We start from the raw sequence: 23,493 nt of genomic DNA, 5'->3' as shown, positions 1-23,493 counted from the left end.
CGAGGCGCCACCCAGGCGCAAGCCAGGCTCTAGGCTTCATCCAGAAAAGATCCATTTCAAAGGAAGCCCTGGTCTTCTTTGAAATAAGTGTGATCGCTAAAAGCACTTCATGAATGACTTGATGATTCCTTCAAACAGCTGAGAATTAAAAGCGCTTGAAGTGCGAGCTTTTATGAATTCTTGTTATCGTTTACATAACAATATGTCGTGAAGGACATATTAGCTGTAACTTAAGGGAGATGCAACTCTGGGTTGACTTCCCTTTGCACGAAGGAGGTAAAGTTGACCTACGAGAGATCCTTCTCTCTTGGTTTTACGTGTCTACGGATACGTTGCTGGGATAGGGAGCCGACACTGATCCTTAACTAAGTGAGTTTAATTTTTATGTTAACATAGTGTTTGTTTGTTTGAAAGGAGTTTGGGGATAGCTCTTTTCAAACTAAGCACAAACCCTCGTGTTAGATCAGGTGATCGGGATCAGTGTTGTGCTCCTTAATTATGCCCCTAGGCATAGGTGTATTGTCATGTAAGTGGATAAGACCCCATTGACAAATGACCATTAGATTCTGTCGAGTAAGTGGATAAGACCCCATTGACAGATCTACAAGAACTCTTAGCCATAGGTCACATCCTCGCTGAGGCTCTTGAGACGAAGCAGACACCTAGCAATAGCTAGGAAGTCAACCTTCGTCTAAACACATAGGAACCAAGGTTTTATTTATCTATTACCTACAACGTATGTTGTTTACCTGTCTAATCAGTAATTAGCTGTCTCTTACCCACCGCCAAAGGTGCCAATCAGCTAAGTATATATCTGACAGGAAGTTGAATGTATGAAAATGATATTGTTATTGTACAATAAAGTTTCATACATACTTACCTGGCAGATATATACGATTGAATGGCCCACCCAGCCTCCCCTCAGGAGACAGGTGGAAGAGAAAAATCTGTCCTTAGAAGGTAATAGTTCCTATTCCTGCCACCCAGCGGCAGGCCGGTAGATCACCTGACCTACCTACCTGTAGCGTGTGCCGCGAAATTCGAATTTCTATCGGGGACGACGGAGTCTATAGCTAAGTATATATCTGCCAGGTAAGTATGTAAGAAACTTTATTGTACAATAACAATATCATGTTACGGAACAAAACCATGTGAAGTTTCTTGTTAAAAATACATTCTCCTAGAAGATTGTAATGGTGTTCGGGCCATGCTATTTCACTCGATGTTGAGTTCATTCTGGAAACGAAATTAGGAGTTTGTTCGTAGCTTTAAAGTGTCGATGTTCTTTTAAAGTTTACTTTCACCATAACTCCAGAGGTCCTTTATTCCTCACACTGTAGGACTGTGGAGCAGACTCCCTGAGGATGTCATGCAATCAGAACTTCAAAAGTTCAAGATAATAGATGCAGTGCATTACTACTCTAATGCTCTTCTCCTTGCACTTCAATACCTTTTTATCTATTTATTAGTTTATATTATTTGAGATTAATCTTACTTACTGTTAAATTTAGCTATATCTCCCCGCCGATTAGGCGAGTCGGCATTCAAACAAAAAATCGAATGGCTGCCCAGATGACTGTCTAGTTTACCTGTTCTCCACCAGGTGTGTTTCAAATGCTTTAGCTCATGTCAGAATTCTCCTTGCTGCCATTGCGGCTAGGCAATTGTTGGTATTCTATGAAGTTTGGCTGTTTTACACCTGTTTACATTATTGTAATTTCAACTTCCTAGGATATCTTCCATCGGAAGCAAAACCAATAACATCAGGCTATGTAGGAATGTTTTTGGTGTAACCAGGATGTTGAAATTGGAAGTTGATCAACATTCCTTTGTACTTTCAAGGGTACAGGGTGTGATCTTGGAGCTACTAGATGTGAAGAATGTAAGGAATTGTTCTGAGAAATTTATGCCTGAATATGTCAGATATAGGAAGGATGGGAAACTAATAGATTGCGAAAGCAATTTGTTAGGTCAGCTATCCCTACTCAGACCAGGCATTTTAGTTGGTTAGTATTGACTTCTTTTGTAGCGCCGCCTTCTGCTCCCCATTCAGTTCAGGAAAAGCGTAACGAGAAGTTAGAACATTAAACCTACTTTTAGTTCTAATACCAGTTGAACTGAATTCGTGACGGGAACGTTCCAAATCCCTCCATAGTGTGCGCTTTTTTTCCCATTCCCTGTTGGAAGTAAAGTGTTGGTGCCCTCGTCTGTACGTAGCCTGAGCCTAGGACTGCCCTGCGATAGTTGGAAACGTCCGCTGCCAGGGAACCGGGTCGGTTCTCGGGACGATGGGATTCTGTGCCCTCCAATACCTACTTCACCCTTTTTCATGGTCTGAATCTTGTTTAAAGCTTCCGCCGAAAGACCGTTAAAGAGTTCACATAAGGACCGTTTCGGTAAGTGTTAATGCTCGCTCCATAGGAGAATTCTGTCGTCTTCAACACCTAGTTTGAGGTGTTAGCATGCATAGGTTTAATAATATACAATATAAGCACTATAGATATTTTATTGAGATGATAATGTATCTGTAGTGAATTTTGTACACATTTAGATATGTCGACTCAGTCGACTGTTTATCTCTCTCATGTATGGGTTATTCTAAATTCTTGTCTGCTAGCATATTCCTTTTTCTTAGTAATGCTTGTGTTCGTTCTTTGCTTGCTTCCTATTTGGCTATCAGCAAATCTCTTACTACTGCCTCGTTTAATGTTTCTCTTTCAAGTCTACACTGTCTGTAGTATCTAAAGTTCTCGCTAAGTTAGAGATTCTGGCTTCAGAGATTTCTAACTTAGTTTCATATAAGAATGTTTCAAGTACGTACGATCGCTTTTGGATGAGGCGGGAGAGTCGTTGTAACTCCTCTCCCATCGCCTCCCTTTTCTGGCACCTTGTTTTCATTCCCTCAGTCGACTCTTGCGGTCTGCGGACGTTGCTGACTCGTGTGAACGCAGTTGACTCGTTCGGATTTGGCCGAGTCGTGAGTCGCTTAAAACCGTCTTCCTCTCATTGAGTCGTGGTGGATGCGATACAGCACTCAGCCGCTGTCACCTCTTATCGACAAGTGTCGTTTTTTGTCGCCAAGGGATGCGGAGAAAGAGCAATCCTTTAAGCTCTTTTGTTTACCTCCTATTGCCAGCTGTCTCCTCCCGTCGCCCACTGACAGAAGAAGAGTTTGAATGGAGTTTGAGGAACTCGTTTGGGCTGGTGGGCATATGTTGCGACACTACGCCTTGCTGTATCCTCATTTTGTTGAGGAAGGAGGCCACATAAAGAATGTCTTAATTGTCTTAGCATATTTCGGCGCCCTCTAAATATTGGAGAAGAGAACAAACGCTTTCTCCAATTAGAGAGCAGTTCGTAACTTTTCTCATCCTCAAACGCACAAATCTCCCTTTGGGTCTGCCTTGGCTTGTCGTCTTGTGGCTTTTAAAGTCGCAGAGAGCCGAAGGCCCCCCTCTTGCTGTACAAATGCTTATTGGTCCTTTAACCTTCCTTAGTAGGGGGTTTGCTTTCTTTTTCTTTCCTGTGGGGAAATGAACTTGAGACTGACAGACATGCTGATGGATTTTCAGTTTAGCTTCAGTTATTACCTTTTACCTATGTTGTCTCGCCTCTGCAACTGCTTAGAAAAGTGGAGACGCCAACCCAGTGAGTTTGTGTAGCCAGCTTAGGGTTTGTCGCCAGCCGGAAATTTTTAGCAAGGAAAACAAGTAAACTCATTTCTGATGTTGGAGGGTAATGTCCTCATGTTTATACTTGCTCGGTTTGGAACTTTCCCTTCTTGTCTGATTATGCAGCTCGGTTTAAGGCGATAAGGGATTATCTATTGGTAGTCTTGTTTTATACCTTTTGGGGATAAGTGGGGGTTCAGGTTCTGGGATATGGACAGTTGCAACCTCCTAACATGCATGGAGAGACTTGGGACCAGTACGTTATTGGTGGAGACGGTGAAGGGCAGTTGTGATTCGTTTTTGGTTGTCCTCCACTGGTTTAATCTCCCTCTTATAGCTTCCTTTGTCTTCAGCAGAAATCTCTCGTAAGTCTCTTTTAGTAGGAGATTGTATATAGAGGGAATGATGGTCCAAGGGTAATTCGTTAGGAAGACACCCATAAGTAATTGGAGATATTCTTGGACGTTTGGAGACTGAATAACAGTAATTGTCTGCCCATATACTTGTTGGTTTTCTAGCATGGTTTTAGTGCCTTTCCAAAGAACGGTCACTTGTGGTACACATACAGAATGTATTCCACTTACCATACATCCACAGTCATGCAAGTTCCTTCAAGATGTTTTCACTAGAAGGTACTGCTGTTCTGTCCACTTTGTTTTGGTTAGTGTGCAGTCCTCTATAAGTTATGTCAGGGACTTGTTGCCCATTGGTGGATGGTGTCGATTTTAGGAGCAAGACACTTATACTGAATCAATGATTCAAGTTGGCCAACTCTGTCAACAGTATTCCAAAGGCCAAGGACCTGTTGCTTCTTCTGGCCAATTTCTATGCATTGTTAATTCTCTATATCCCCATTCTTATCTAGTGATGTGGGGGTGATCCCTCATTAGGAAACATGGCCTCATGGGGTATTTTCAGATAATCATGCTCAATTAATGTACAGTTTCAGCGTAAGAATTACGACTTACAAATAAAACTTCATTAAATTTGTAAGTAATCCAGAACCATCTATGGCTCCAGGACTGTAGGAGGGACTCTGTAACCAAGAATGGTCCTTTTTGTTCCTAAACCTAAGTCCAGGTTTTGGGCTTTTCCCTCTGTCATGCAACACAGAGTTTAACTAGTGTCATTACACTTTCATGCAACATAGAAGGGTCAACACTACTGGTAAAACTTTTTAGATGTCAGGGCAGTGGAAGGACATCAGGATGCTTAGCATGTTTATTCCCGGTCAGAAACAAAATCTTTGTGGGAAGTTTGCTGCTTTGAGTGAAATGAAACAACATATTGGTTTGATCATCCATTCTGTGGAAGGACATTGTTTTAGCAATTGGGGATTCAGGAAGAACAACTGCCTACAAGGGCCTTTACATCCGTAAGTTTGGCACTTGGTGTGGATTTAAGGAGCACTTGTTTAGACATCCTTGTATGTAGATGAACAGGGACATCCAAATAATGCCTCTCGTATCTACTCTGAATATTATTGAGCAATTTCAAGTTCAAGAATAGCTTAGTGTCTCTTGTAGAGCCCTTGTAGCCTCAGGGAAAATAATTTTCAGACTTTCCAATGCTCTCGGTAGATGTCTCATTCTTCCGTTGAGAAAAAATCAACTCTACTACACAATTCCATACAGTTCCATTAACTTAGGCATCTCCTTAACTGCTTGGAGATGTTAAGAGTGTCCCCTCCCAATAATATTTCCAAGTTATCATAGGATCTGTCCTTACTTTAAAACTGCCATGGCCTGGGGTCAGAAGCAGTGGTCTGTGTATTGCTGAGGGTGCCATTCTAGAGGAATTTTCAGCACCTGGATCCTTGTAGACGTCAATGTTTTCTGTTTAGAGGAGATAAGACTTTACACTGTCTACTGCCAAAATTATCGTTCCATACATACTTTCCTCGGTATTGCATCAAGTACTTTTAGATCTTGCTGAGGACCAGCACTGTAAGGTGTTGAGATTGAAGCCCCTTCATCTCTATATCAGTCTCTCTCTGGAGTTTACATGCGGGTCTAAACTTTATCTGAATTTACTGTAAGACCTTTTATTTAGCACTAGCAGTGGTTAGTAAGTAAATTTATTGTCAACACCCTACTTTAAGCTGGTGTAAAGGGAATGTTATTTTAGCTTTCTGCTTTAGAGCTGAGGGTGATGTTAAGGCTATGCTTTACTGTGCCCTGTAAGAATTCCAATGTAATCCCTTAGTGTGGAAGAAGAAGAAACTAGAACATTTTTATCATCCTTTTAGAAACCTTGAACATCTTTGTCAAAGGTAAATGCTGAAAGAGGCAGTGTTAACCTTTGGTTTTATGGTTTTAAGAAACATAGATGTTGTTGTCAAAGGTTAACCCTGGAAGAGGGGAAAAAAAATCAACCTTCTGTTTTGTGGTTTTAGAAAACCTAGCTGTCTTTGCCAATGGTTAAGCTTGAAAGCAAAGTTACCTTTTTGTTTTGTGGTTTTAGAAAACCTAGAATGTATTTGTGAAGGTTAAGCCTGGAAGAGGCAAAGTTAACCTTTTGTGTTGTGATTTTTAGAGACTTTGTCAAGGAACATAATGGATAGGCTAGTGCATGAGAATTAGCTCCATATCTTCTACCTTTATTGAAGGTAAACATTCATAATGTGAGCAGCAGTTGCAACTTCATTTAGTGTTAAGTCAATTTGTTGCTCCAGTATAGGATTGATGTGTCACAGTAGAAGTACAATTCGGTTTTTACCCGATCACTACTTGAAGTATACAGAATTGTGCTTGAAAACAGTAAAGCCCTTAATCCTCTACTAGTAGTGGGTAGTCTTTTCCTGAACTGAAAAAAGAGCAATTCTCTAAGCCCTTTTGTTTAAATCCCGGGTTTTAATATTTTTGGGAGCGTGAAGGTACAAATTTTGTATAGGAGCGTACCTATATATCAGAAAGGTATTTATTTTAAGTGACTGTCGTTTGGTAGGGCTTTTGGACCCAGGCACAGGGGTCCCTCAGACGGCTTGCGTTTCATGCTGGCTGAATCGAAGCGGTTTTCTCCACAAGGCTGCTCTTTGCTGCATACGTATGAGAGCCTTGCTACCTAAATGGAATCCAACTTCTGGTGGTAGTAAAATTCACCAAGGATTCCAGATCAGGTGAGAATGTTTTGGGTTTTGTACAAGAAATCTTTAGCTCAAATGGCTGAGTGGAATTTTGTCTAGCTGCACTACCCACCATCCTCTTCTTAATGTGGGAATCAGCTAAATTTAACAGTAGGTAGATTCATCTCAAATAATATAGATTTTCATAATAAAATTTATTATTTGGATACTTACTTACTGTTAAAGTAGACCCACCCAGTCCTCCCCACAACTTAGTGGTTCAGGGAGAATTCTAACGAGCTAAAACATTCGAAACACACCTGGTGGAGAACAGGTAAACTAGACAGTCATCCGGGCAGCCATTCGATTTTTTGTTTGAATGCCTAATTGGCGGGGAGATATAGCTAAATTTAACAGTAGGTAAGTATCCAAATAATAAATTTTATTATGAAAATTTATATTTTTGTTTTAATAAGTGAGATCTCTTCTCCCTGTAATTCCCTTTACCTTCTCTTACTTCTTAATGAGCACCATGTTCTTTGGAGGCTTGAATTTCTAGGTAGTGGCTTATGTCATATGAGTAGGGTTCATCTTCTAAATATTGATAATAATAATAATAATGGTATGAGAAAAACTCCCTATCACACAAGTATATGTATTGTTTTGAGGGGTCTACAATAATAAAAATGTTAAAAGTTCCAGTATAATTTATAAACACTTTATAAAAGCTTTCAAATCCTTCCCTGGGTTCATCTTCAGTCCAGGGAAGGGTTCAAAAGTTTTATAAAGTGTTTTTAAATTATATGTGAACTCTCAACATTTTTTTTATTTTTGTGGACCCCTTAGAACAAATAATAATAATCATGCTCCAGTTTCACTGCAAGAAAAAAAAAATGTTTGCCCAAAGTAAAACTTTCTTCTCTGTACTGTTGTAAGTAACGCTTTCTTTTTTCGCAGGGTGAAGAGAAAGTGGAAGACGAGGGTCCCTCGGTTCCCGGCGCTGCCGACAAAAGCAAGTTGGGAGCCCCAGATGGCCCTGGAAAGTACGTGCCTCCTTCCATGAGGATGGGGGCCTCCAAGAAGGGAGAATCCATGATGTCTGCCAGGGGCCGAGGTATAGTATTTGCAGTCTTCGTTTGAAGCGGGTTTTTGGTGGTTGTCCCTTTGCAGAGAAGATGACGACTCGTGTGTGATGATGTGTCCTTTTTATTTTGCAATGGACTATGGCATCATTGTCAATCTCGGATATCTACGGACCAGTAGCAACTCCAGAAAGGAGTATTACTTGAGCATTGTTCCTTACACAGAATGCTGTCTACTGTCCAACTTATTTTACCAAGGTCCAGTCGTCAGCTTGCCCTCGAGAAGATATTGGTTGGGCAAACCCCACAAGAGTCTGGAAATAAAACCTGAATGCGCGTTGTATCAGTTATGATAATATAATAATAATAATAATAATCTAATAATAATAATAATAATAATGATATGTAATAATGATAATAAAAATAGCAGTGATGCAGAGACAAATAATAATAATTGCAAATCCACAATTATGTAACTACAAATTCAGTATATTTTTGAAAGTAGAACTGAAAATAAGAATGATATATTTGTACTGTTACATAACTGAATTTGTTCCTCCATTCTAAGACTTGTGCTACTATGAGTATTTTTCATTAATAATAATAATAAAAATGACAATCTGATTTATGAAGGTGAACTTAACAAGATCATCAAGTGTTGCCCTTCTCAAAATAAGACCCTCAAGACATGTTTTATCCTGTTGTCACCCTGGGACTGTTCAAAATATATAACCATTCACTAATTCTTACAATTGTTTGCGGACGAAATTTGCTCATTCTCGTAATTATTTGCAGACGAAACGGCAACAGTCAGGGTGACCAATCTGTCGGAGAACACGAAGGAACAGGATCTCCAAGAGCTCTTCAGATCCTTCGGTGACATCAGCCGTATCTTCCTCGCCAAGGACAAGAACACCGGACAGTCGAAAGGCTTTGCTTTCATCAATTTCAAGGTGATTATCCAACGATTTTGTGTCCTGCAGTTTCATCGTGTAGTTGAGGTTTCAGTCGGTGATGTTTTTGTAATGAAATTGTTTTGATAAGATGCTGGCAGAATCAGTTAGTAACGTCGTTGTGTTGAAAGTAACTTACTTGACTCTGTAAGGAGGGGTAGTGCCGTCGAGGTCCTCATGCAGTGCACTGTAGGCGTTATTTATCATTCATAAGTTCCATATTCTGTTCTGTTCTGAAACTAACTCATTACTGTAATATGCTGACGGAATTGTCTTGACTGTGTGGGAAAAGCTGAGCCCTTTTAAAGGACTTTTAAAGGACTTAACAATCATCTTATCCTATCTTGGAAGTTTGTAACCTTTAGTATACAGGATCTTTTAACAAAAAACATTATGTAATCTAAACAAACTTCCTATAAATGTCACAATTTTGTCTTCAGTGATTATATCCAATCTTCAGTTGTCAGTTTATATCAAACTGGAAACATCTCTTTGAAAGAGTTTATATTTTGTAAGGCGTTGCAATATGTTAAGGTCTAACTAAGTCATCAAAAACACATCCTCTCTGTCAGCCCTAAGTTGTTAATGATACCCCAGTGGTCTGGTTAAATTATTATGATAATAATAATGATAATAGGGAGGAGACCTTCTCTGAGGGCAGTAGCATTGAAAATAATAGATGTTTCTGTCATTTAATTCATATAGTCTACTCTGCTTCTTCTTATAATCGTCTTTCCTTCAGTGTGTAGTTTTATTACCTCTGATGTTTTGACCGCCAGAGTTGTTGAAATGTCAGAGGTAGTAAAACTAAGAAAATAAGAAAAACTGTATGTGTCCTTAGAAAACTTGGTACGCCAGCTATGCACTGATGAGAAGAGGATTGTAAGAAGAATAAAGAAGACTGTATAAACTGAATGCCGTAGAAAGTCATTATTTTCAGCAATAATAATGATATAATTATAATAATAGTAATGTTCGTCGAAGACTTTACAAAACCAAATTAAAAAACCGCTTTGATTTGCAGAGACGTGAAGAGGCAGCCAGGGCTATTCAGACTCTCAATGGATATGGTTATGATCATCTCATCCTGAGTGTAGAATGGGCCAAGTAAGTATGCGACATAAACAGAGCAGAAGTTCCTTAAATACACAGCGGTTGGAAAGCCGAATCTTTCCTGGTTCGATTACCCAGTATTTTAGATGTTATTGACTAACCATTTCAGATCATGGCAGGTTAACAAATTTTAATTTGTGGGGGTAGTGTTGTCATTGCACCTCATACAGTGCACTGTAGGCATAACCAGAGGTTTATTGCAGCATCCCTCCAGTCTCCCAGCTGCAACCTCTTTCATTTCATTTACTGTACTTCCATTCATATTTTCTCTCTTCCATCTGACTTTCCACCCTCTCTAACAATTGTTTCATAAGTTTTCCTCCTGTTATGTCTTTCAAACCTTCCTACAGTCAGTTTCTTAGTTTTACTGGAGTCAGTTATCCTTGGGACTTCTGATTGTCCAAATATGTGAGCCTAAGTATAACTTTCTTTGCGGCTCTTGTTGTGCCTTATTTGTGTTCCATGTCAAGTTTTTCGTCAGTTTTTGTCAGACCCTGTCTGATTTGATTTTGTTTATCTCGCTGAAGAGGAAGGCATTCTTGCAAGACTGTCTTTGTCGAATAGCTTTTAGTAAACGTGAATAAGACGTTTGCATTTCTGAAACAGGAGCAATTTGAGGGCCTTTTCTGACGTGGAATTTGCCTTTTATTTTAATAGTTTACTTATATTTTTATTTATCTTTATTCATTTTTTTTATATGATAACTGCTCCCTTTATGTATTTCTTTTTATCTTTTTGTAACTTTCAAATGAATGGCACAATCCTTGGAAACTTTAAAGTTAATGGCCCTAGTATGAAGAGCTGATTTATCTTTTAAATGATAATAATCTTGAACTGGATAAATCATAATTATTTGTACTTTCCAAGGTCAGTAATTGGCCTAGATTCATGGATGCCTTTTGCTTTACACAACAGGTTCAATATTGGGAAGTGGCCAGTCCACATCACTTTAGAACTTAAGTTCTCACTCAAGTGAAGTTCATCGATTGACCGTTTTCTCTTTTCAGGCCATCTGGTACACACTAAGCGCGAGTTTTTGAGTAGGTGCTCTTCTTCTATTGGTTTCCAGCCGGACGTCAGAAGTCATGTTATGATCCTTTTTCTAAGAATATAATAGGAAAATAAAAATTGAGACACGAAGAACTAATGTCTTATTTTAGATTGTAAGTAAGCCTTGGTTTTCAATCTGGTAGTTTGTGTTTTAGATTTAGCAAGGGTATGAATGACAGCATGTAATTCATACTATGACTAAATTAAGGAGAGAATTTGGGTTGCCGAACGGACAGAGATTGATTGGCCACTCACCATGGGCTATAATTCCTCTCTGTAACGAGTATCTTCTCTCCCAGTTATCCCTACATTAAGGGGTCGGTTGCCTGATGCGCCTTCTCCACTGCCTTCTGTCAAAGGCATCATCAGGAATGGTTTATTGTTTGGCAAAGGGGGTTTTGATGACTGTATGTCCTTGCTGTCATCAACCACGGTTATTGGCAGTGGGCTTAGCCTTTTACTGAAAAGTAAGACTGCAAGGCAGCAGTTTCCAGTTATTGGCAGTGGGGTTAACCTTTTACAAGAAAGTAAAACTGCAAGGCAGCAGTTTCCACAGTTATTGGCAGTGGGGTTAACCTTTTACAAGAAAGTAAAACTGCAAGGCAGCAGTTTCCACAATTATTGGCAGTGGGGTTAGCCTTTTACTAAAAGGTAAGACTGCAAGGCAGCAGTTTCCACAATTATTGGTATTGGGCTTAGCCTTTTCCTAAAAAGTAATACTGCAAGGCAGCAGTTTCTAAATAAACCCATCATGCATTTCCACTTACCCAGTCGCTGTTTAAGTTTTAGGGAAGGATTATAATTGCAAACAGAATCTTTATTTTATGACATACCATTTTTAGCCGGTCATGTGAGAGAGCATAGAAAATTAACCTTGTTTTGGTCAAACTATCCCTCATCGCTAGTACAACTAAAGACCTTTCCAGGGGCAAATAAAACTATATGGGGTTCATAAAGAACATTTATTTATCGTGTGAGGAGTTGTCTTGATTCACATTACAGTGGTCCCCCCGTATTCGCAGGGGATGCATACCAGAACCCCCCGTGAATAGTTAGAACCCGCGAATGTTTGGAACCCCTATAAAAATGCTAAAAACAGCCTATTTTGTTAGTTAAAACTCAAGAAAATGCCACTGAAAATTTTCATATTTTGTTTTTTTTAATAGTTTTATCACAAAAAGTGCTTTTTATGATGAAACTGATAAAAAACCCTGGAACTTGTGGATATTTCTCATAGAAAAATGCATCGAAATTTTCCGCGAATAATGCGGTAAATGTTCCCGAGAGAAATTCGTGAATGTGTCAGTCTGCGAATCCGGAGAACGCGAATACGGGAATAACAGACTTAACAGTTCAGGGCTTTGATGTCTGTATTACAGTCCTGTCTGTTGCTGCTAATTCTGGACTTTTTAGACATGAGTGAATATGTGTTTTTACAGACAGGACTTAGATTCTTGTATTCAGTTGAAAGTTCTATAGGGTCCTGTCTTTCAGGTAGTTTTGGACTTCAGAAATATGGCTGTAGGGGGCAATTCTTCTTGTAATAGTTCAGGTTTTGAAAAAAATATTCACATTTTAAATATAGGAACCCTACTTGACCTAATACTTTACAGGGTATTTTCATGGTATTCACTGAATCGTTGGACTTGTCAGACAACTTCTCTATACTATGGTTAAAATATAAATTAGAAATAACAATAGGTTTTGTAACCGTCACATGAGAATGGAAAAAAAGATGGAAGTGATTACAACTAACTTCTAATGATTTGTTCAGCTTTTGTAGCGTAATGAAGGCGAGATTTGAAATGGAGAAAATGATATAGCATTGATAAGAACCCTACCTTGTGATGTAGAAGTACTTGGAGACCCTTTTTGTAGACCTGAAAAGGGATTGCTGTGCCTTTTCTAGTGATGAATAAATAAATAGGTACCATTCACCTTACACAGAGACAGGGAGCTCAATTTGGGAGTTAATATCTCCGATGTCTAGAAAGCCTTTACTTTTTAGAACTTATTTTGTTGAAGAGTCCTGGCTCTTTTGCTTTATTTTTTGTGATGTCTATCTGTATTTTTAAAATTTTTGTGGCTTTATTCTCAATTTTACTCATTGCTTGCTTGCCAGAACCCTCAATGGGTATTTCAAACAGCCCTTTCAGTCTCTAAACTTGGACTTAATGAAAGATGGCAAAGGCACCAAATACAGGACCAGGTTCAGCACCAGCATTCCCCCAAAGAATGAGAAACAGAGTCCGAAGTTGTACCACAGGTCCAGGTCGTTACGACCCAGGTCAAAGCCGTTTTCGGGGAAGTGGTAACGCTCCAGAAGGTAGTAGGTTCCGTTCCTGTAGCGGCATCCATACTCTGCATTGTTGTCGGGGCAATCTGCAGTGCTGTTCACCGGCAGGTTTGGCAGCTTGTCGAGAAACGCTTGCTCGTGGAGGACCGCAGCAGCGTAGCGGAAGACGATGACGTGGCCCAGGTAATACAACCAGTCTGGGAGGCCAACGAGAGACCTGAAAGTAATATGAAAACCGAATTTTATTGTAGCAGTAATGTGCATCTAGACCTGGAAGTAACATTACAACTTAATGTTACAGTAACATACACTCATCTTTTTAGTTAATGCAATTTTCCCTTAAAAGTGTGGTAGTTGAACCTAACCACGGAAGGGCTCACATAAAAGATCTGTGTCTGTTAAAACAGGATATTTTTGTAGCAGCAATATGTACATCTGAACATTAATTTTCTGTGCGATTTTCTTTAAAAGTGAAGGAGTTTTACTAGACCACAGACTTCTAGACTCGGGTATGGCTCACAAAAGACCTGTGCCTTACTCAAAGTTGATTTTGTTGTCTGAAAACCCAAAGGAATCAGATGAAAAGCATAAGACACAGACACTTCTAGCCTCAAGTATGTGTCTTATAAAACCTACGCTTAATGCAAAGTTGAATTTGCTGTATGAAAGACCAAAGAAAAAAGACAAATAAGTACAGGCAGTCCCCGGGTTACGATGGGGGTTCCGTTCTTGAGACGTGTTGTAAGCCGAAAATCGTCGTAAGCCGGAACGTCGTCAAAAATCCTAAGAAAACCTTACTTTTAATGCTTTGGGTGCAATGAAAACTATGTAAACTGCATTCTTATTGCATTTTCATAAAAAAACCTTCAAATATTGATTGTTTTGTATTTTTTGTGTCATATTTCTTCTGCCAGATCAGCGTTGCAGGCGTCGTAACCCTGGAAATAATTTCTGATAAATACAATTGAAAAGCGCCTTAACCTCGGAACGTCATAGGCCAAACCCGTCGTAACCCAGGGACTGCCTGTATAAGCCAAAAAACAATGCACTTAGGCAACTTGGAACTTCTGCCAATCAAGGCAAAATACCACACACCACTAACCTTAAAGAAGCAGAAGCAATCAGGAGGTAGAACGTTGTCAGGCTGACGGAAGTCGCTGCCGCCGAGTACGAAGACTTCACAATCATCATAAGAGCAATGGTCTGCTGCTCCACAAATGCCCACACTGCCCAGAGAACCGAGCCAAAAATTAGCCAGCCCATCCAGTCGGGACCTTCCACTGCGCTGTCGCCCAAACCAAGGCCACTGTCGATAAAGAATATTTTGAGACTCTTCTTCAAATGGTTTGCGATAATGTTCTTGCAGTCTTTTGCAGAGTCCTTGCGACCCCTTACATTCCTTTAACTGTAGCTCTCTTCATAATCTCTCTGTCTTCCATTCCTATTCTCTTTCTAATGTCCTACTTTCCTTAACCTTCGTCTAACAATTGATTGATAGTGCAATTGTGAGTTTCTCCTCTTGTTACACCTTTCAAGTTCGATTCCCCGCTCTGCCAATGCGGAATCAGAGGAATTTATTTCTGGTTGTTAGAAATTAATTTCTCAATGTGGTTCGGATCCCACAATGAGCTGTAGGTCCATTAGCTAGGTAACAAATAGGTTCCTAGCCACATAAAAAATATCTAATACTTTGGGCCAACCCCAGGAGAGCTGTTAATCGGCTCAGTGGTCTGGTAAAACTAAGATAAACTTAACTTTTTACACCTTTGGACCTAAATTATATATTCTGTTTTGTTCCCATATGATTTGCGATGATATTCTAACAGTAGTACTATTTTGTTTAAGATTCTGGAAAATAATTTGAAATATCAAAAGTCCAAAAAGGGTTTGGATGTGATAAGATAGTAAGTGGAGGAGCATTTGGTCAGGAGGACCCAGAAAATCTTAGAAAAAGGATCAAAGATGGAGCCATTGGCTAGATTACAATTCAGGTGGACACGTACATGAAACAAATGCAGTTGACAGAATTCATATAAGGTTTGAACACGAAATATTAGCGTTGATACTTCAGGAGAATCATTATTTATTGCTTCCACAATATCCTGAGCCCAACTACAGTATTTAAAAAACCCAGGTTAAACTTGCGCAACTATGAAATAAAAGACACGACCCCAAATGAAGAGAAATCCTGCACTTACAAGAAAACGATGGCAGAAGCACCCATAGCGTTGACATAGGAGACAGGTATTGAGAACAGGTTGTAAGTCATGATGAACAGCGGTCCTCTGTACAGACCCTCTCTGGCTTCATGGTAGTATCTTGTTCTGTGCTGAGCGACTGTTGGGAAAGAGAGGTTTGTACGGCTGAGATTTTATTGGAAAACATGGAAATCTCTTAAGGTGGAGGTTTATAGGCCAAAGTTTTTATTGGAATGCAGATGGAAATCTTTAAGATAGAGGCTTATAGGGCCAAGATTTTATTGGAGGACAGGAAAATCTTGAAGACTGATGTCTTTGTTGTTGACTTTTTATTGGAATACCGATGGAATCTTACCCTTTCATGTCCAACTAACGTAATAGTACATAAAAATACTCTATCCCCTATCTATCCAACTGACGTAGCGGTACGTAAAATTTACCGAAATTTTTCGTACGTATGGTAGGGGCATTTCTTTTTAATTTTCGGACAAGTAGCGATTTCCATAGGCTAGATCATACCTTGGACCGTGTATCTCTGGTATCAATACGCCAGCAAAGTAGTTTCTGTACTGTGCATGCTCAAATCCCTGGCGTAGTAAAATTCTCACAATGAAATCAGCTGATCACACCTACATTTCCCTCTCAGTGACCCCAAAGCCATTTTTCTTAACTCTCCCTTTATTCTTCAACGTTTCCTCTACATTTTCGTATATTTACAAAGTAATTTCTATGGAAAATAACCGAGATAGGGCTCTTCAAAAAAATTTTATTCCAGCAATAAATGTTGACAACGGTAACAATTTTTTTTCGTTTCGATCAATTTATAACGTCAAAATGAAACTGTTGCCGTATCCAAAGCCATTTTTCTTGACCTTCCCTTTATTCTTCAATGTTTCTTCTACATTTTCATATCTTTACAAAGGAATTTCAATGAAAAATAACCGAGATAGGGTTCTTCAAAAAAAAATTATATATATAGCGATAATTCTCACTATGCACCGGGCAGAGCACTTTGTTTCTTATCATCTTTTCTATCAATTTTTTCACAGGCTGGACTTACTCGTTTTCCATTGATATATATGTCGATATTTTGGGAATTTTATTGGCTTTCTCATAAAGAATAATTCATTCGCCTGACTTTCATAGTTTTTGGGTTAGGAATGAAAATATAAAATAAAGTAAAGATTTTTTTTGTTGAATAATTCACATTTTTTCGTAATTAGAGGGCTGGGACTCTTATTCTGACTATTCCACCATAAAATAATAACATTTAAAAAAAAAAGGACAGCAAAATGAACGTTGTTGGCATAAAATTTTTATTTTTGCTGAATTTTCAAAATAATTATTTTTTCGCACTCTCGAGCGCTCCCAGACACCTCGGATATCTGGGGACACAGTGCTCAAAACTAAGCGGATATGAAAGGTTAAGGTTGAGGTGTATAGGCCTAAGTTCTGATCAGAATACAGAAGAAATCTAAAGGTTGAGGTTTATGTACAGGCCTACGTTTTAATCATAATGCAGGGGAAAGCTTACGATTTGATCTGGTTTAATAAAAACTGGGTTTCTTTAAAAGCAGGGTAGAATACTGTATACTGTGTAAAAACCACCTTAATACATGCATTGGTGTAAATTTAGTATACTTAGATTACAGCAAGGCTGTCCTCATTTAAAAGTGGTTTGTCTGATTTGTATGTAAAGATGTTTTTCATTCTTGTACATGGATATTATCACATGAAACCGACTGCTACTTTGCTACCAGTACTGTGTTCTTTATTTCATTACCAAAATTATGTCCATTATGCACTTATGGTTATCAGAGTTATGAAGTATTTTAACCAAACCACTGCATTACTTTTGAAGAAACAGCTCGAGCAATTGAAGTCTGGAAATTGGAAAAACAAGTGAAGGGTTTCGAAAGCTACGCAGGACAAGACAAAAGGGGAAACATTAAGGGTGATTTAAATTGGGATGGCTTATGCCAGCATGTTTTCTCGCTCGAAGGTAGCATTTGAATTCACAAGGTGTTGTAGGGTGTAGGAAGACAGTTGTGGGCCACCTCTGGACTACCCAACCAACAGATCTTACAGGATATTATTATTATTGAAAAAGAAACCCACAAAATCACTTTGTAACTTGTTTACTTCTAAGTATTTACATTTAGTTTTACTCCACAAGTTACAAAGTGATTTTGTGGGTTTCTTTTTCAATCTTCAGAAGAAAACTGAAAGAAGTTTTTGTTTGGTTCATTATTATTATTATTATTATTATTCAGGAGATGAACCCTATTCATATGGAACAAGCCCATGGGGCCATTGACTTGAAATTCCAGCTTCCACAAAATATGGTGCTCAGTTGAAAGTCAGAGAAGGAAAGGGGAAAGATAGAAAGAAGAAATCTCACTTATTAAAAGAAAAAAATAAATTAATAAATAGATAAAAATGTATTAAAATACAAGAAGAGTTTTAAGGTAGTAATGTATTACATCTTTACTTGAACTCTGAAGTTCCAATTGCACGACATCTAAGGTAGCTTTTAAGTCTGAGATTTGGTAGATCACTACAGGAAACTTTGTAGAATGCCACAAGAACCTATGAATTCTTTATACAGTACAGTACATTGCAAGTGGTAGACCCCTTATGGGAAACTTTGTAGAATGCTACAAAGAACTTATAATTCTTCTTACATTACATTATAAGTTATAGACTCCCTACAGGACATTTACAATACTTGAGGGAAAGTATATAGTTAAATTCACAAGCAAGGTGTTCACTTACAAGTCTTTGAGGTAGAAGCCGCGGCCAAGTACGCCGTTCCCGCTATGCAGTTGAACAGGAGACCTCCTCGGCTTAAGAACGATCGCTGTAGAGGCTGGAATAAAGAAAGCCCACAGGGTTAAGTTGCCTCTTAGATGCCCCACACTATATCTTTCCTGCAAGGCAGTAGAAGAGCCGAGGGTGGCCTTTTCAAATGATACCGATTCTTACCTTCAGTTCGAAGTAGAAGTTCCACAGCAGGAAGAAGAACGAAGGGAGGAGGAGCAACCTGAAGAAGAGCTGTTGGAAGCCGACGGAGCCTGCTGGGTTCATCATGGCAAAGCCTCTCCTGAAGATGACGAAAATTCATTTTAAGTTTTTGTGATTTGCTGTGGCACATGACCGAGTCAGTGACAGATAACAGATATCATCCTACTTGCAAATGAGTTACAGTTACGGAGGGTCGTTTGTAAGTTGGTTATTGTACTCTTAAATACCTATTTCAGTACAGTGTGATGTAAAATCACTATGGTACCGTATGTTTTTCCATCCTAAAACACAGTAGTACATTGTACATACAGTATACTATACATACAGAACAGGCACATGAAACAAAATTTTTACTTGCTAGTGGCAAAGGGGAGCGCTCTGAACATAATCTTAATTTATGATCCCGTTTGTTCACATCTCTGAATATTTGCAGTTGAAGGTTAGTAAGTAGGCTGGTTTATGTATTACAGCTATGTGAATTAAGAAGAGGATCTTTCGTTTCAAACTGTTTCGATATTCTATGCAGTTTCTTTTCACTGTAACTTTCTAGAATGTTGTTATTTGGAAAACATCAGCCTTACAGGTGAGAGGCCTAAATATTATTTTAGACGTGACCTTCGTTTAACCTAGAGGGGCTATTTAACCAACCCTACCTTCTTTTCCACTAGCAAGGCAGTGAGTAACGAGAGAAGCTTTGTACATTGCTTTTGATGACGGCATTAAACAAAAGGTTATATTAAACTTTCTTTGAGTATGAGCCACGTTTTATTTTATTTGTCCCCCAAACTTTGGAATTTGGTTTGGCTTTCTCTAATTCACTCTCACAAAAAAAACCTCATTTTGCAAACCAACTAAGCCTATATCCTTGTTTACCCTAGGAAGGCGCTGAGCAACAGAACGAGAGCGTACATGAGAGGTCCGTTTAGATTGTCTTTGAGTATGAACCACATTTTATTTAACTTGTCCCCAGAACTTTGGGAGTTTGCTGGGTTTCTCTAATTCACTCTTATGATAAAAACGTTTGCAAACCAACTTTACCCAAGTAGGGCGAAGAGAGTCGAAAACAGCCCAGGCCTGCCATACGCCGAGAGGGGTATCTTGTGTTCTGACTGGTCTACGTCCGGAGGTGGCCCAGCGTATTTCCTGTAAGGTCCACCCTCGAGCTTGAACTTCTCGACTAGAGCGGCGATCTGGTTGTTGGAGTCGATGAACCTCTCACGCGAGCGACGGTCGACCGTAGAGAGACACACTGCGGAGAGTAGAAAGTTTGATTATGATCTGACCCCCTTACGCATTATTCCTCAACCCTCTCCTAACTATTGATTCATAGGGCTTCAGCTGCTTTGAGATATTCCTCCTGCTGTACCTTTTGATCCTTTTTACGGTCAGTTTCCGTTTCAGCGCTGAATGACCTCAAAGGTCCCGGTGTGTGACCTTTGGCCTAAATTTTCTATTATATTCTATTACAATCTGACATCAGAGCTATGAGCATTTACTTGAAAAGCGGAAGAGATTCTGAAAATTTGCGGTTACAAAGTTCCGAGATTCACGTCCGAAGTGTTACGAGAAGGTCGTCTGGAAGATGTGGCTTCTGGATATGCTGGGAAATGGAGTGAGGTGGTTTTGGCATTTGGTGGGAATCAGAGAGGAGAAACTATAGAAATACTGTGGTAGGATACAGGCGAATGGTGGGAACTTGTAAGCCATTTGAAGATGATGATAATGTTCTGGTCACTACTGTGTAGATCCATTTAGCAACATAGGCAAGAAGTCGACATAAACATGATGTAAGGGCTTATACTCTATTAAATATTGGTAGAAATTCAATACAAGATCAATTTACCCACAGTAAATATAGTATACTGTATTGGTAAATTCTGGTGGTAGAAGTTCACTCCCGCCGTGGTTCGGAAGTCACGTAAAGCCGATGGTCCCGTTCCTGAATAACCACTGGTTCCATGCAATGTAAAAACACCATACAAACAAACAAACAACTTTATTGGTAAAATGGCCCCTAAACTCTCAGCATGCGCAAGAAGTCAACGTAAGCATAATGTACAAGGCTTATACTGCAATGAACACTAGTAATTAATTGATACAGGATCAACATGCCCAAAATTAATAGATCACTGGTCAAATTGCAATGCAAAACCGGTGTAATTACGGTCAACCTTAGTACGTCACCAGTGCAGGAAGCATTCATACATACAGCGATTGAAATAAAATACAGGGAACTGCATACTCACAGTAATACATGAGAGGGTTCTCCAGTTCCGGACAGGGGAAGCCGATGCTCCTGAAGTAGTCGATCATGAGACGCGTCGACCCAGTGTAAACTACGTCTCCGAGACACAGGTAGGAGACTCGGTCGAGGAAGGGCAAGATGTCAGACCTACAGGAATAGAAAATAGAACCGAATAGAATACAGGGACCTTTGATTCGAATAGAATACAGGGACCTTTGATTACGTCATTCAGCGCTGGAAGAGAAGTTGACGGTAAGGAGGTTTGGAAGGTGTAACAGGAGGAAGACCTCAAAGCAGTTGCACTAGGAAACGGTTGTTAGGAGAGGGTGGAGGAAAGACAATATGAACGAAGGTACAGTAAATGAAATGAAATCAGTTGCAGCTAAGGACCAAAAGGATGCTACAAAGAATCTGGGTACAGGAAAGGAGGAATTTTTGTATGACTTCGGATCGAATCGGAGCAAGTTGTCGAGCACAGTTTAGGATTGCGGGACTAGATTTCTGAAGCCGCAGTGACTTCTTACCCTCTGTGAGAAGGATTTGAACTTGAGAGGAATAATAAAAAAGTTATCTAATGCCTTACAATGCACCTCCTTTCTCCAGGACTTCAATAACACCAGGAATAGACGACTAGAGTCGCCTCCTCTCTGTGTTACTCGGCATCCTTACCTGGGCTTCTCCATCGTGACTATGATGATGCGGTTGTACTTCTTCGCGTGGTTGCTCAGGATTGAGATCACGAAGTACGTGTTCAGGGGGTCCAGCCCCCACGCCGGTTCGTCTAGCAGGAGCACCACTGAAACGGAAGGGTTGGTTGAATGGAAAGACGTTATGGAGTAACGTTAAGAATGTTTTTGTCTGCTCAGCGGAATATTAAAGCCGTTCAAGACACTCACATGGGTCCTTAATCAGCTGAACTCCTATGACCAGCCTCCGGTATTCTGAGGGCGTCAGGTGGTCCACCGACCTGTTGGCGACCTGCGTTAGAGCCAGGTCGGCTAGGACCTGGCGTACACGGGTTGACCTCATCGAACTTCCAATCTAGAAAGGATTAGAATGTCAGGTCATGTTGTCTTTGGGGTATTGCCTAACTAATCAGCTTTTCTAACTTAGACTTTGTAAGATCGAAGATTGAACCATAACTCAAAACCAACTTCACAGACCAATAAGATAAATTCAGATCCTTCGACTCACCTTTGAACTGAGGGAGAGCTTGGCGGCATACTCTAAAGTCTGCTTGGTGGTGAGTCCCTCCAGGAGCTGGGTCTTATGGGTCACATACCCGCAGGAGTCCTGGAAGAGGCGTAGGGACATGGGCACGTGATTTAGGAGGATCTGGCCCCTGGTGGGACCCTGCGCCCTTCGGGAAATCACCTCGAGAAGGGCGCGCTTGCCGCTACCTGAGGATAAAGTGTGCTCGTTTGTGAAAGGAATACTTGGAATGAAAAATTTTCCTTGAACTTTGAACTTTGCTTGACCTAAATGAAAACTTAGAGACATAGGACCAACCAACCTTTAGACCCCAGGATTGCCATGAGTTCTCCTCCGTGGATCTCGAGGGAAACGTCTTTGAGTATGACCCCAGTGGGCACATTCCCCACCAGTTTTTGGACGCATGATCCTGGTTCTACCTGGAACATAAAAAAGAAGAAAAAGGTTAGAAGGTAATGCTCGGACCCTACGTAAGATGCAGGAAAGTATAGTCAGTTCTGATTGCCCCAAGATTTAGATGGCATGTGGCATCATTGCTGTTTCCATAAAGGAGGTTGGGAATTCTGAGGTAAATTTGGTCAATTCTTCCATAAGTGATATACACATATTCCCATCGATGCCACGTATTCCCGGAAACCTGGTCAGCTGATGTGTTCTCAGCATTGCCATGTTTCTGAAAATCATGTCAGCTACCCTGAGGTAAATTTGGCGAACGTCATTTGCAATTTGTCATCGAGATAAGAAAATCTGAACTGAACTGGCGCTGTTTTAGACGCGTATTGTCGTCATTATCATTATTCTCAGGAGGGGCGTACAGCAATTCTGGCAAATTGCGCGTTTTAAGTTTTGACGAAACTTGATGATGGTTTGGGAAATGTGAATGAGTGAGTATCTGTTGAAAAATGAGACTTGAAACAAACATTAGCTATCTGGTGTAAACAGCAGAGTGGGATGTTTATACGTACCGGGCCGGTGTGGAAGACGCTGATCAGCTCCAGAACGAACTCGCTGTTCATCATGTTTGCTTTGGATGGTGGATCTGAAAGAGAGGTGAAAAAATATATGTTTTATCAAAGAAACTTTATTGGATCTGAAAGAGGTGTAAATAATATTAAGATTTTAGAAAAGAAAATTCTCTCCTTTGGGTTTTACAATTGATATTTGTACCTGGTAGTTACTTGGCTCTGGTGTGTTATCAAGATTAGCTGTTTATTTAATGAGAAAATGCATTATGTATTTAAATATTTGTTATTTGTGTGTGTAACACGTCATTCATTGGTAAAAGAGGTAGTTATCAAAATAATAATAATAATAATAATATGGATTCAATAAATTATTTTTCACCAGTTTAACTAACTTCCCCTTACTGTCTCTCAGGTTTATATATATATTATATATATATATATATATATATATATATATATATATATATATATATATATATATATATAATATATATATATATATACCACCCAACCGCGAGAGGCTTAAAGGTATATGTCGTCTCCCACCTCTCGCGGTTGGGTGGTATCGCTTCCACTGACGGTCCTGGATTTATAATGTACCTGCGTTCGCGCCCAAGTAC

The 23,493-nt window shown here is 39.6% G+C and overlaps 2 protein-coding genes across 3 annotated transcripts in view; one reads left to right on the top strand and one right to left on the bottom strand.

Moving 5' to 3' along the window:
• LOC135204586 (eukaryotic translation initiation factor 3 subunit G-like) overlaps positions 1-11,026 on the top strand; it is a 34,508-nt gene extending 23,482 nt beyond the window's left edge. The window contains exons 6-9 of the mRNA XM_064234739.1: positions 7,693-7,849; positions 8,613-8,770; positions 9,795-9,877; positions 10,891-11,026. Of these exons, the coding sequence (XP_064090809.1) occupies positions 7,693-7,849; positions 8,613-8,770; positions 9,795-9,877; positions 10,891-10,909 (417 nt within the window). The 3' untranslated portion in view covers positions 10,910-11,026. The remainder of the gene's footprint in view (positions 1-7,692; positions 7,850-8,612; positions 8,771-9,794; positions 9,878-10,890) is intronic.
• Positions 11,027-12,208: 1,182 nt separating this feature from the next.
• The window catches only part of LOC135204767 (ATP-binding cassette sub-family G member 5-like), a 16,357-nt gene continuing 5,072 nt past the window's right edge, over positions 12,209-23,493 (bottom strand). For both annotated transcript variants that reach the window (XM_064234934.1, XM_064234935.1), the window contains exons 2-13: positions 22,874-22,947; positions 22,210-22,327; positions 21,891-22,096; positions 21,593-21,737; positions 21,366-21,492; positions 20,698-20,843; positions 19,490-19,700; positions 18,413-18,530; positions 18,203-18,296; positions 15,428-15,566; positions 14,332-14,535; positions 12,209-13,446 (exon numbers count right to left, since the gene is read on the bottom strand). In XM_064234934.1, coding sequence (XP_064091004.1) covers positions 13,086-13,446; positions 14,332-14,535; positions 15,428-15,566; positions 18,203-18,296; positions 18,413-18,530; positions 19,490-19,700; positions 20,698-20,843; positions 21,366-21,492; positions 21,593-21,737; positions 21,891-22,096; positions 22,210-22,327; positions 22,874-22,927 — 1,923 coding nt within the window. In that variant the 5' untranslated portion in view covers positions 22,928-22,947 and the 3' untranslated portion in view covers positions 12,209-13,085. The remainder of the gene's footprint in view (positions 13,447-14,331; positions 14,536-15,427; positions 15,567-18,202; positions 18,297-18,412; positions 18,531-19,489; positions 19,701-20,697; positions 20,844-21,365; positions 21,493-21,592; positions 21,738-21,890; positions 22,097-22,209; positions 22,328-22,873; positions 22,948-23,493) is intronic.

Source organism: Macrobrachium nipponense, chromosome 47 (assembly GCF_015104395.2).
Source record: "Macrobrachium nipponense isolate FS-2020 chromosome 47, ASM1510439v2, whole genome shotgun sequence".
NCBI lineage: Eukaryota > Metazoa > Arthropoda > Malacostraca > Decapoda > Palaemonidae > Macrobrachium > Macrobrachium nipponense.
This window is presented reverse-complemented; position numbering and strand designations above follow the sequence as displayed.